This window comes from Acomys russatus, chromosome 21 (assembly GCF_903995435.1).
Source record: "Acomys russatus chromosome 21, mAcoRus1.1, whole genome shotgun sequence".
Lineage (NCBI taxonomy): Eukaryota > Metazoa > Chordata > Mammalia > Rodentia > Muridae > Acomys > Acomys russatus.
In genome coordinates this window covers 57,176,499-57,189,773 of record NC_067157.1, presented here as the reverse complement: position 1 = coordinate 57,189,773, position 13,275 = coordinate 57,176,499, and the positions used below count along the sequence as shown (strand labels likewise).

Below are 13,275 nucleotides of genomic sequence, written 5' to 3'. Positions count from 1 at the left end.
TCCTCACAGATGTGGGCAGACTGGTGCCACACCCTTGGATTTCCTATCCTCCAGAAGCATGAGGCAAATAAGCCTCTTTTCCTTAGAACTTGTCCAGTTCTTAGTCTTTGAAACTCAGTTACATCAACACAAATTGGGCTAGGGCAGAAGTCATGGTCCTGCCCTGCCAACATCTAACCAGAAAACCACATGCACAGCACACTGGGCGGTGCCAACTACAAATTAGCTAAGACAAGGCCAATTTCTGCACAGATATTTGCATATAAAATGCTTAAAACTTTTTGGAGACAAAGTCTCGCCCTGTAGCCAAGGCTGGCCTCAAATTCAAAGCAGTCCTCCTGTCTCAGCTTGTGAGCACTGAAAATTATTCCCTTACTGTATTTCAGATTTTAGTAAAAAACCACTGGTGGCAGTGGCTGCTGCTTACTTTCATCTGTTTTTAAGCAGGATTTCTGCTTCTTTAAAGGCATAAAAACAGCTCCACTCTGTCACTATTAATGTGCTCCTACTAAGTGCCAAGAATTAGAGCCGTGCGCAGCAGCTCTCCCAAAGGCGACTATTGGACCGGACAGAGAAGGGACACAGCTGCAGTGCAGGCAGAGCTCTGATCTCGAACGGCAGCAGGGACCACCCTCAGCACTCCACGTGCACCCCTCTGTGGATCTTCTGCTTACATAATTTAGCAATTTATTTGTATGCAGTGAAAAAAGCCCCCAAGCAACTTTGACGATTTTTAGCCAACATGGCTGCTATAACCAATGCTTCGTGCAGCAGTGTGTGCTGGTTTGTCTTACTTTCAGAATCAGCTCTGCACAGGCAGCTGTGTGGCCAGGCTGGAGGCTCACTGCACTGCCCCCACACTCTCAGGACCACTGTGGTCATAGGCAGCACTGCCCAATCCATCATGTTCCCAGCCTGGTAAGGGGAGCCCGGACGGCAGGACAGAAGACGCGTGGCTATGTTCTGGGGACTGCCATGCAACGATCTCCCTCAAAAGAAGACATTTAGAGACCCACTCATATGATGCCACTGTTCAGTTATAGGAAAGCAAGGACATTTTAAAATGTCAGCTTGCTCCCTTCTCAGAATGTGGGACTCACAATTTACCACACTCCAGGGAATTTTAAAGAAAAAAGGAGAAAGCGTCTATTCCCGCCTTGGTATTTCTCAGCAGAGGGGAGCTGTGGGGTGCTGGAGGAGGTGGAGGATTTCCACCCAAGCACAGGCTCTGGCACTTTCCGCATCTCCGCCTTAGAGTAGCAGTCCGCACCAACCCGCTCAGCACTGGCACACACAGTACCAGGCTTCATCACTCTCCTAACTAAGCTTAGATTGCTTTTCTTTTGAAGGTGAAGGGTGTTTTACTCACCCTTCCTCTTGTTCCAAGCCCAGAAGCCCCGGGACTGATACAGTGCTCATGGGCTGTAGCCCATCACTTTTGAGGAGACCCTGCATGAGTCCCCCATGAGACAGCAATGGATAATGCTTCTGAAAGACAGGGAAGGGAAATAACTCTTGCTGTGTTTTCAAATCCTGCCTCTTAGAGAAAAAAATTATCTCCCAGTTTCCCTCCACTTCCTATTAATGTTGAGCCATTCTGCTGTCACCTCAGACAGGCTGTTTTCAGTAATAGCTGTGCACATGTGAGAGACAGGTGTGTATCTTGCTACTTTCATAGACCTCAGGACCATGCTAAGCACCCATGTTGCAATCCTCATGATTATAACGGCGATATGCATGACTGTAAACAGGTTCCTTGTCACTTGGCCATGTAGAAAAGAAAGAAGGAAGGTGTTCTGCCTCATAAACATAATCAAATCAACAGGGTCTGTAAGAGATCGTTTCAAGCCTCAGGGCTCTCGCATTTGAGTCAGATTGCACCCTCTTTCTGGCACATTCATGTGAAGATTGGCGAGATTCGGCAAACATCCACACGCAACATAAAAATAGTTGTTCTAAAGCCCCAGGACAGTTCTGTTCACACTTCAGGAAGCATTGGCTTTGTGGTGTACACAGGCCCTTCTGCTCTAGTGTTCAGGCTGTCAGCGCTTATCTGTCTAGTTGCTAGTCCAGTGGAGACAGAGGGCGAGGACCACACTATGTGTGGATGGGGCACTGAGGAAAAGAGACAGCATTTCTCATCTCCTGAAAGGATCAGCCGCCATTGCTATGATTTCTGGGGCAGAAGTAAGGACATGTGTAGGCCCAGCTCGGACTCCTGACTAACTCACAGCACACATATATAAAATAAATTAGTTCCTTTATTTTACAGGTGCGGAAACCAAGGTATCAAAGGGCAAAACTACTGTCATTGACCCAGGTGAGGAGAGGAGACAGACCTCAAATCCCTGCCTTCCTAGTTTGAGTGACAGTTGTATAGGCCAATCCAGAGAAGGGGACACACACACACACACACACACACACACACACACACACACACACACACACACACTTTTTCTCTTTTTCTCACTCTCTCATCACTCCCTTCCTTTGATGATGCCCCTTCCAAGACTCCCTGGCTCAACTGCAATAATTTGGCTCCTTTAGAAATAACCATGAGCCAAGAGGACACTGAGGAGCTTGAGAGTGTGGGTGGCCTGGCTTTCCATGGCTCACGATTCTGACAAACACAGGCTCAGCAGAGGTGGGCAGTTCCATGCCCGGACTCTGCCAGATTCAGCCAGTACCGCCTCTGCATCTGATGCCCGCCCACACCCAGGGCTGATCCACTCAACTCACCTTTCCATATGACCCTTGTCCTAAAACCTTCAGCAGCTCGAACTGGGAAGGGTCTGCCTTCTCGAAGCCTTCTTTCACATGGTTGCTAATGTCAATCTCCTTCACGATGCCTTCTTCCTGCAAGACAGCAGCGATGGGCAGTTAGGACACAGCCAGGCCCCTGCCCCTTCAGTCCATCTGTGTCCTTTTCTTAAAGCTGGGACCGTGTCTACTCTGGAGGTTTCCAGCACAGGGCACTGCGATGGGGTGCTAAGACTGGCATGTGGGCCTTTAATTGCTTCCTCTCCTCCTCAGGTTTCTGTTGCCATGTCTCACCAATACCACAGGGAAACGGGAATGTGCTCGCCACTAAACCCACTCCACAGTTAACAGTGTGGGGTGGAGTGTGGCCTCAGGAGCCCAGGAGTCAAATGGTGACCTGACGGTGTCGTGCTTCACTATTCCAGAGACTGGGAGAGGCCCCCACATGGAAATGCACATAATTTATTATCTTTCCAATTCACTTTCCAATATTTTTGACACAGATAATGCAAAGAGTGCTACAAAAAGCCTTTCATCGCTATAAAACCCACGCAGCAATTGCTACAGTGTCCAACATGCTGTCCCGAAGCTGTGCACCTCCTGTCTACAGGGAACGCAGGCTCCGCCCCAGCACCAGCCACTGGAGTGAGGAATCTGGACAGCAGGTGTCACCCCAGACATCAGGAAGGGCAGGCCAGGAAGTCACCCCCAAACGGCCAACAGGAAACAGCCATCCTACATCACCTTTCCATACAAAACCCAGAGCCCGGCTTCCTCCCAGTATTTGAGTTCCATTCAAGGACTGACTTCAGAGCCTCCCACCTCAGCTCATCCCCAGATCAGACGCTGGGGGTGACATCACAGTGATAACATCCATTTACATCATGTATTACACCACAGGACGTGAGTGGCCTGAGACCACAGGTGTACACGACCATGCCTGGCTCCCGGCCCATGTCCAAATCACTGCTTTTAGGCTCTTGATACAGTTCCCCCGGGAATAGGAGATCCGCTCTTAATGAGTGCCACAGATCGCACTAAATGCAGGTTTCTGGCACAAGGCCTGAGAACAGGCCTCAAAAATAACTAGATGTTTGCGGAAAGAGAAACCAGAGGCAAGGGTCACCCCTCCATGTAGTAGATGGCAACAAGCTCTAAGAAATCCTACTGAACACAGGATTCCAGAATGTTCTAAGAGAGCAGGAAGTAGGAAGGACAGCCGCAAAAAGAGCTCTCAAGAGGGGGGCCATGAATAGGGATAAACTTCTTCCTTTCTTGTTTTTATCTCTTTTATGTCTTTCTCTTGTCTTATTGCTCCAGCTAAGGTTTTGAGTACTGTATTGGGGGGGGGGGAGGTCAGAGTGAATGTCATGTCTCATTTCCAACTTTAGAGGAAATGTTTAGTTTTTCTCCAGTTAGTAGAATGTTGGCTACAGGTCTGTTGCATAAACCACATATTCTCTCTCATATGCAGATTTAGCCTATAGCATATACATGTGTGCACTGTGTATACACATGTGCATGCATACATACACACATATGCACGTGTATACACACACACACACACACATAAGTGTAAAGCAGAAAGGACTGTGAAGCTATACCCATGGACCTCAGCAACATGGCTGCCTAAACAGGACATGAACAATGACACAATAGACAGCGCTGTGGAACAGGAAGGCTCACAGGGCCGCAGCCGCAGACAAAGGGACACAGGCACCTAAGGACTGCTGAGGGGGAGAAGTAGCTGTACTTGCGGGTGGGGGCGAGTTCCTTAGCTGGCCATCTAATCCAAATGGGCAGCCCTGAAACCACAGACACACAAGGCTCACTGAAGACACGCGAAGGCTGTATGCATGTACTTGTGCATGTATACATACATAATGGTCACAGTTAAACAAGGAGGCCATGGGTTTGCGAGCGAGTGAGGTAGGTAGGTGCCCATGGGAGGGGGGAGGGGAGGAAAGGGAAATAATAGAAACTTTCATTTTAATGTGATATATGTTAGAGAGAGAAGACCAAAGGAGGATCAAAATGGGTGATGGACGAGGGAAGAACAAAAGTGACACATGCACGTAAAAGAGGAGAGAGGCTGAAGGGGAGGGTCAGGAAAATCGGGTAGCCTAGTGATGATGGAGACAAGGGAAGGACACTTGGAACACACATGGCTCCAGCAGGCATGGTGCTATCTAACTCTAATATTGTTATTCAGAAAAGAAGAGCAGAGCCACAGCCTAGCTGCTGTGCCTCTCTGTCCAGTCACCCCATAGGGCGTTTCCTGTGCTCAATCTCCTGCCTTTCCCGCACTTATGAAAAGCTAGTGCAAGTTAAAGGTAATTAACTAGCACTTTAATCCCAGCACTTAGGAGGAAGATGCAGGTGAATCACTGTGAGTTCAAGACCAGCCTGGTCTACAAAGCAAGTCCAGGACAGCCAAGGCTACATAGAGAGACCCAAAAAGATCCTTAACCAGTGATGGTGAAGACCTAGGGGCCTGCTGACCTCCCAAATGACTGATACCTTCAAAGACATATTTGTGAAAGGTACTTCATATCTTACCCAGAATATCCATTGTCTTGGGTTAGGGAACTGGCCATATCTCGTCTCTGACACTGAGACAGTGAGAGGTCACTTGAAATCATGGGTTATGTCTAGGATATCAGTCCCCAGAAAAACAAGAGAGTAGAGTCTGTGTAAGGGAAGAGAGGGAGGGCTTTGGTGAGCACTGTCACTCAGGTCAACAAGAAATAATAACAGAGAAAGGGCCAAGGACGACCGACCCTGCCACAGAGTCACAGGAAGAGGAGGAGGAGCCTGGAGAAGGAAGGGATACAAGGCGAAGGTGCGTGTGAAGCGTCAGGCAGTGCTAGAAACACTGAGTGCCGGGACGGCGACACGCACACTGAGTGCTGGGATGGTGACACGCACACTGGTGGCCGGATGGCGACACGCACACTGGTGGCCTGGGATCTCCACCTGGTGGTGTTTGGGACAGTACACCTGAGTGTGGCTGGGGCCCCGGAGGAGGTTCACACAAATTCCCAAGTCCTCTTTTCTCAGCCACCCTGGAGAGTAACCTGCACCTCTACCAAAGAAAGAAACTGCATTGACAAGAGTAGTCAGAGAGGCAGCCACACACCCACATGACAGCAAGACAGATTGAGATGGTGACTTCAAAAAGAAGTCACGGAAGCCACCTGAGGACTAGATTTGTTATTTTTACAATACAGTGGCAATAGTTGAAGAGTTGTTGGAGGAGGGACCACCCCAGGAACCCCTGTGACCTCACCCCTCTCCTCTCTGCCCCTGCTGACTTGGGTGTTTTCCTGTCTGTTCTCTGTCTTTAAATGAAAATGCTATCCTCTTCTCAATCTCCAGCCCTTCCCCCACCCCAATCCTCTGCTGTGTCCCTCAAATTATTTTCTTCTCATCCTTCTGCCCCTAGTTTATGAAACAAACCATATGAAAATGGGACTGACTCCCCACAAGCTGGAACTATGAGCTGTAACTGGTGGATGGAGCCCAACATTTACAGGGGCCTCTTTCTCAGACAGCACTTGCAGGGTGGAAGCTGGGCTGTCTCTAAGTACAGGGCAGCTTAAGGACTCAGAACCTGTCTTCCTTTGGGACATCGAAGTCCAGGAAGACAGCTGCTCCTCAGTCCATCCAGGCATCCTATGGGTGTGCTCCTGGGAAATACCACACACTAACTGATAGTGCCATAACAATTAATTCCCTTTCTCTTTGTCTTCTGAATTAATTCCCCAGAAATGTAAAACTAATCGAGATGACCGGTTGTCTCTCTATATAAGAAAATGAGATGCCACAAAGCCACCTCCCCAGACGTATTAATTCCCAAGGCTCACCCACCATCAGCCCATCCGGCGACACTGAAATTAGATCTCAAGTTTAGCCAAAACTGATTCGGTGCTTTGAAAAACAAATAAGATAAGATAAGCTGCTGCAAGGAAAGGAGGGATAGAAACTAATGGTGGAAACAGTTTCTGGATGCAAAGATAAAGGTAGAAAAAGAACGGCTTGGTGTTCTCAGCTATACAAGAGTGTTAACGCTTGGCTTGCAAGATGCCCCTGGATACAGGGACAGAGTGTTCAAGCGAGGTGCACAGTGAGAGTCCTCCATGCAAAGGTGACAGCTGTGCAGTCCTATCTGGGGTGCCATCATGTTTGTAGAAGAAAGAGAATTGGGGTGAGTTTGGTATCAATCTACTGGGAACCAACAAAAAACTAAAGATAACACCATGGGGCTGGAGAGATGGCTCACAGTTAGGAACCACTGTTCTTCTAAAGGACCAGAGTTCAGCTGGTCACCCACCTGTGACTCCAGCTCTCTGTCCCGAGAGCACATCCACGCGCAGCGCACACACATATATACTCATAAGTAAAAATACAATAAATTAAAGCTAAAGCCCCGTGTCGATCACAGGCCTCCAGTTCAGGTGTGATGCGTTTATCTCACTTTGCTGGCTTTTTAGATTTACACATGAAGGGCTCAGTTGTCCCTCCAGTCAACAGTAGCACAACCCAGCAGGGCAGGCACTTCTGCATGCCGCCATTGCTGGGTTCCTACTCTGCCTGTGAAGTGAAGGAGGACTCATGGGACGTGGTTCCTGAGTGGCAGGCAGCAGGAGGACTCCCCTTCCATTTCTGGCCTCGACTGTGCTTTCAGGATCCTGCTAGAAGTAGACCTTCTTTGGGATCCTTGGGGAGAAGAAAGTGTCAACATGGTGTGACGTGGCTGTCCCTGTTGTGTACAACTTTCACTAGCCCAGTGACTCTCATGACAGAACCCAGAGCAAAGCGGTCACACACTTCAGAGTCAGTTACGTGACTGCAGCAGTGTGTGGTTTTCCCGGTTCTGAAACTGATGAGAACATTTGGACGGAGACTTCATGAAAAGGAATCCACTAAATAACATTCTCCCCTCCTCTTCTCTCCCTCCTCCCTCCCTGTCCTCTCTCTCTCTGTCTTCTTTCTTTCCTTTTTGTTGTAGTCAACTTAGCTATTTCCCATTTTTAAAAGATCATGAAGGAGTTTGCTAAAAGAAATGGATTTAGCTCCAGGCTCCCCAGTACTCCCTCTCCCCAGCGTGGCGCTATTGTTTATCCTTGCTTGGTCTGTAGAGCTGTCAGAACTGGCAACCTGGCACAAAAGGAAGCCTCAAGTAGAACAGAGGTACGTACTGAAACCTGTACAAAGCAGAAATTACAGGCTTCTGGTGACAAGCGCAGATGACAGCTGTCAAGAGAGGCGGTACACTGGAGCTGCGTGACCACAGCTGGATCCCTTGAAGCCTTACAACAGTTTACTCCGGAGATCGCAGTTTCACCCCCGCCCCCCCCCCCGCAGGAATGCCAATCACTAAGAACCCAAAGATCCAGAGGGAAGCCACCTGCACCCCTCTGTGACAGTGGATTCCACTCCCGAGCTGGCCAACCCTCCCAGAAGACGAGAGGGTTCACATCATCCATCTCAGTGTCCGTAGGCTCCTGCACAAGACAAGACTGCTATTTGAGCAAATGTCCTTGTTGTACGGTGGAGCATCTTTTGGGTATATGCTGGTATGTGGTATAGCTGGGTCTTGAGATAGATTTATTCCCAATTTTCTGAGAAACCTTCAGATTGATTTCCAAAGCAGTCGTACAAGTTTGCACTCCCACCAGCAATGGAGGAGTGTTCCCACTTGCTCCACATCCTTGCCAGTGTGAGCTATCACTTTGAGTTTTTGATCTTAGCTATTCTGATGGGTGTAAGATGGAATCTCAGAGTCATTTTAATTTGCATTTCCCTGATGACTAAGGGCACTGAACACTCCTTTAAGTGCTTCTAGGCCATTAGAGATTCCTCTGTTGAGAATTCTCTGTTTAGCTCTGTATCCCATTTTTAATTGGGTTATTTTGTTTGTTGGTGTTTAATTTCTTCAGTTATTTATATAATTTGGATATTAGCCCTCTTTCAGAAGATCTTTTTCTAGTTTGTAAGCTGCTATTTTGTTCTATTGACAGTGTCCTTTGTCTTACAGAAGCTTTTCAGTTTCATGAAGTCTCATTTATTAATTGTTGATCTTAGAGCCTGAGCTGTTGGTGTTCTGTTCAGGAAGTTGACTCCTGTGCCAATGTGTTCAAGGCTCTTCCCCACTTTCTCTTCTAACGGATTTAGTGTGACTGGTTTTATGTTGAGGTCTTTGATCCACTTGGACTCGAATTCTGTACATGGTGGTAAATATGGATCTGTTTGTATTTTTCTACATGTAGACATCCAGTTAGTCCATTACCATTTGTTGAAGATACTTTTTTTTTTTGGCTTCTTCATCAAAAATCAGGTGTCTGTAGGTGTGCGGTTTTATTTCTGGATCTTTGATTCAATTCCATTTATCAACTGGTTTTTATGCCAATACTGTGCAGTTTTTATTACTAGTTATTGCTCTGTAGTACAGCTTGAAATCAGGGATGGTAATGCCTCCAGAAATTCTTTTTATTATACAAGATTGTTTTATCTATTCTGGGTTTTTTTTGTTTGTTTGTTTTTTTGTTTTTCCATATGAAATTGAAATTTTTTTTAGAGTCTATGAAAAATTTGATATTTTTATGGGAATTGCAATAAATCTGTAGATTGGTTTTGGTAAGATGGCCATTTTCACTATATCAAGTGGGCCGAACAGATACCTACAGAACTTTTCACCCAAACTCAAAAGAATGTACCTTCTTTTCAGCACCTCACAGAACCTTTTCCAAAATTGACCATAAAGTTGGTTACAAAACAAACCTCAACTAATAAAAGGAAATTTAAATAACCCTGTGTACCTTACCAGACTACCACAGATTAAAGCAGGACATCAACAACAGCAGAAAGCTACAAACTCACAGAAGCTGAACAACTCTCTATTTAATGACCACTGGGTCAGGGAAGAAATAAAGAAATTAAAGACTTCCTAAAAATTCAATGAAATTGAAGGCACAATATCCTCAACTTATGGGAAACTAAAAGCTGGTTCTTTGAGAAAACCAACAAGATAGACAAACTAACTAAAAGTCAGAGAGACACTGCCCAATTAATAAAATCAGAAGTGAAAATAGGGACACAACAACAGTCACTGAGGAAATCAATCCAAAGAATCACTAGGCCTTATTTCAAAAGCCTGTACACCACGAAACTGGAAAATCTAAATGAAATGGATGGTTTTCCTGCATTGGCCTCTTTACACATAGCAAGAAAAGTGATTAGTTTAAAAGAAATGGCCAGCCTTGGGCAGGGGTGGGGGTGAGGGGGTTCCTTGAGTGCCTGTTAGGGCAGAGCGGGAAGGAGCCTCAGGGTAATCCAGTTAAGGAGTGCTCCCAGTCACAAAGTCAGTTCTGCCTGTCCCAGATGGGGAGCGGTGGCTACCTCTGTTCACATCACCACAGCCTAGCTCACCCAATGCTGGAAGACACCACACCTGAGCCAAGCCTAGCACTGCTGTGAAGGAACTCTGGCAAAAATCCAAGGCACTAAAAAGAGGGAACTAACCTACTAGCACCTTCTTTTGGAAGCTTCCGAACTGCTCTTCTTTCTCTGAACGACAGCCTGGTGACAATAGTCATCCCCTGCTGAGATCTGGGCAGGTACTCTTGGATCTTAGCCAGAACTCAGACTGGCTGCAACACACACAGAGCTGGGCAAAGTCTTCTCGCGGCTAGTGGGGATTCGCATCTCAGAATGTTTCCTGGGGAGACGCAGCGGTGGGGTAGGGTGAGGGGTTGTGTGTGGTCAGCAGGTGAGGTTGTGGGGCACCCTAGCACATTTCTAGGAGCTGTAACCATTGTAACAACTGATGACAGCTCATAAACCCGACCTGCAGCCGCTCCTCACGGGATACCATGTTTTTCTTATTGTATTTCAATCTTAAAACAACGGTTACCCAGGAAATCACCGCCACGCCTTTCCCATGGGTTTGTACTAGACCGTGCACATTTTAACCTCATCTCAGGCCTTATGACTAGAGCGCTTCCCCAGTGGCCAGCTTCATGCAGCTGAGTGTGACTGTGGCCCGCTCCTCTACCCCAGCCCTGGGTGTGAAGAGTGTACAGTAAGCATGGACATGGCAGCCACATGAAACCTCGTAGCTCTGTACCCTTTCCGTCTTCTCCAACTGTGGGTGTGTCCTGACTGGGGGAGGCTGCACCTGCGCATGACAACTAGAACCTCTAACACGCGCCTAAGCACAGGTCCTGTCTCCCAGATGTACAGCATTTTGCATGAGGGAAGGCATCCCCTTCCCCTGGTCCTGGGTACTTCTGTGCCCTAGGAGAGAACAGACACTGGCATGCAGTGAGGGCATCCTTCCATCTCACCCAGAGAAGTGCCCTTCATCCACTGTGGTGGCTGGGATAGAAACGGCCCCCAGAGGCTCATATAGCTGGATGCCTGGTAACCAGAGAGTGGCTCTGCTTGACAGGGATTAGGACAGTTGGGGCCTTGTTGGAGGGAGTGTGTCACTAGGAGTGGGTTCCGGGATTTCAAATGCTCAAGCCAGGCCGAGTGCCTCTCTCCTTCCTGCTGCCTGCAGAGCTGGATGTAGAACTCTCAGCTCCTCTGGCACCATGTCTGCCTGCGGCTACCATGCTTCCCACCGTGCTGATAATGGACTAAACCAGCCACCATTAAATGCTCTCTTCAGAAGAGCTGCCATGGTTGTGCTGTCCCTTCAGCAGCAGAACAGAGACTGTGACACCCAGGAACATTACGGCCCGGACTCTGATGCCCCGCTATATGTGTTTTAAGATGACCATGGAAAGGGGGAAGAAAGCCTCTGAGTAAAGGGGCACACAGGTGAAGGTGATGGGCTGGCCTCAGGGTGTGGCAGTTGTCAAGAAGGGACTCTGTGGAGAAAGCTTAAGGACAGGTCTGCCATCCACGTGTGGAGAGAGACCGTGGGGAAAGTAGAGAATTCCTGAGTCTTTCTCTCCATATCCAGGAACTGTTAGAACGCACCTCGTCTGGAGCTGGTCTGTTAGGATGCAGCAGGCACCTTAGGAGAGGTCCTCTACTTCCAAGCTCAGTCAGAAGAGTCAAAGGGGCCCCTGTGTTGTGGGGGACCCCATCCTGGCCCCTACCACAGGGCAGCCCCTTCACCTCCATGTGGAACCAGCAACCTTGCTGTATAGTTTTACTCTTCGTCCTAGACCAGCATCCTGCAGCCCGAGAACACACCTCACGTGTGCCAGCACCTCCAGGGACGCACTACTCACACATGTCGCCATCCGCTTTGAGCCACCTAGTCTCTCCACAGACAGCTCCTTGGCATGGGAAGAAGCAAGGTGCCCTGATGAGGATGAGGGACCAAGACTGCCAGGCTTGTCCTGGAGACTCGGGAAGTGGGAGCGAAGGATCAGCACCAGCCAAGGATTAGGACAGCACAAGCCTCCCTCCACATTTAGGAAACAGGAGCCGAGGAAGAACCAAGAGTTAGCACGTTCTCATCAATCACAGCAATTCCACAAGCGCTGTTTGGACTGAGTGTTGTCCTCCTAGGAGCTGTCTCCGGTGCCCCGGTGAGCTCCCCTCACAGCCCACTGAAAAGCACTGAGCTTGCTGATGCGCCCCTCACACATCTGGGCAGCTATCAGTGCTCAGTTGGCCTGGAGTCTCTCTCTCTCAGGGGCAGGCCTAGAGGATGCTGGTGGCTAGTGCCACAAGTGCACTTGATATATAGCACATCTTATGTTCCAGCCATATCCAAGAATTCCCTAGACAAAACATCCCAGGGAGTCTACTCACCACTGTGCAACGCCCCTGGGGCATGGACCGGTAAACCCTGGTCAGCTCTGTGTCACCAAACACATGCCTGGGGAACAGAGAAAGCAGCTTCCTCGGTCTTCACTACACACGAGAAACAACCCACCATCAACCGCAACTGGTTCTAAATACCCTACTCTCCCACCGAGGCAGAGGCCACAGCCCAGCATGCTCTGAGGCTCATCGCAGCACCGGCAGGTGTGCCCAACCATTCCTAGTCCGTGACTAAAGCACAGCCCGATGCAGACATCGTTCCACCAGAGGAAAGAGTCCAACTGACCCACCCACAGGAAAAACAACCCAGTGACTCCACTGACAGCAGCAGCTGTGGGAAAAGTCTCCTCCACGCTGGGAGGGGTTACTCATGTAAATGTACAAATGTACCCCCCAAATCCCAGCGTGCCTAAGGGAACCATTGGACACCAACCTGATTCTCCCCAACCTGCAAATGCATTTCTACCTTTCCTGTCTACAAACCTTCATCAGCCCACAGGCTCGCTTTGATATTTGCCCATCCTGAGACTCTGAACCCCTGGCTCGCCCCATGTGCTGCTGCATCAGCCCCCTTCTCAGGGTCTGCTCCCCACCTGTGCACACATCACCCCCCTCACTAAGCAGGTGAGCCTGCTCTCTTTTGTCTCAGCGATGTCTCCCCTGAATCTGAGTCAGTCGCTTGCCACCTTCACTTTACTCCACGGCCTTTCTGAAGCCATCAGCTTGCCT

General features: G+C 48.7%; 1 protein-coding gene across 1 annotated transcript in view; it reads right to left on the bottom strand.

Moving 5' to 3' along the window:
• Rps6ka2 (ribosomal protein S6 kinase A2) overlaps window positions 1-13,275 on the bottom strand; it is a 140,744-nt gene that overhangs the window by 79,921 nt on the left and 47,548 nt on the right. The window contains exon 2 of the mRNA XM_051164213.1: window positions 2,740-2,856. Within this exon, the coding sequence (XP_051020170.1) occupies window positions 2,740-2,856 (117 nt within the window). The remainder of the gene's footprint in view (window positions 1-2,739; window positions 2,857-13,275) is intronic.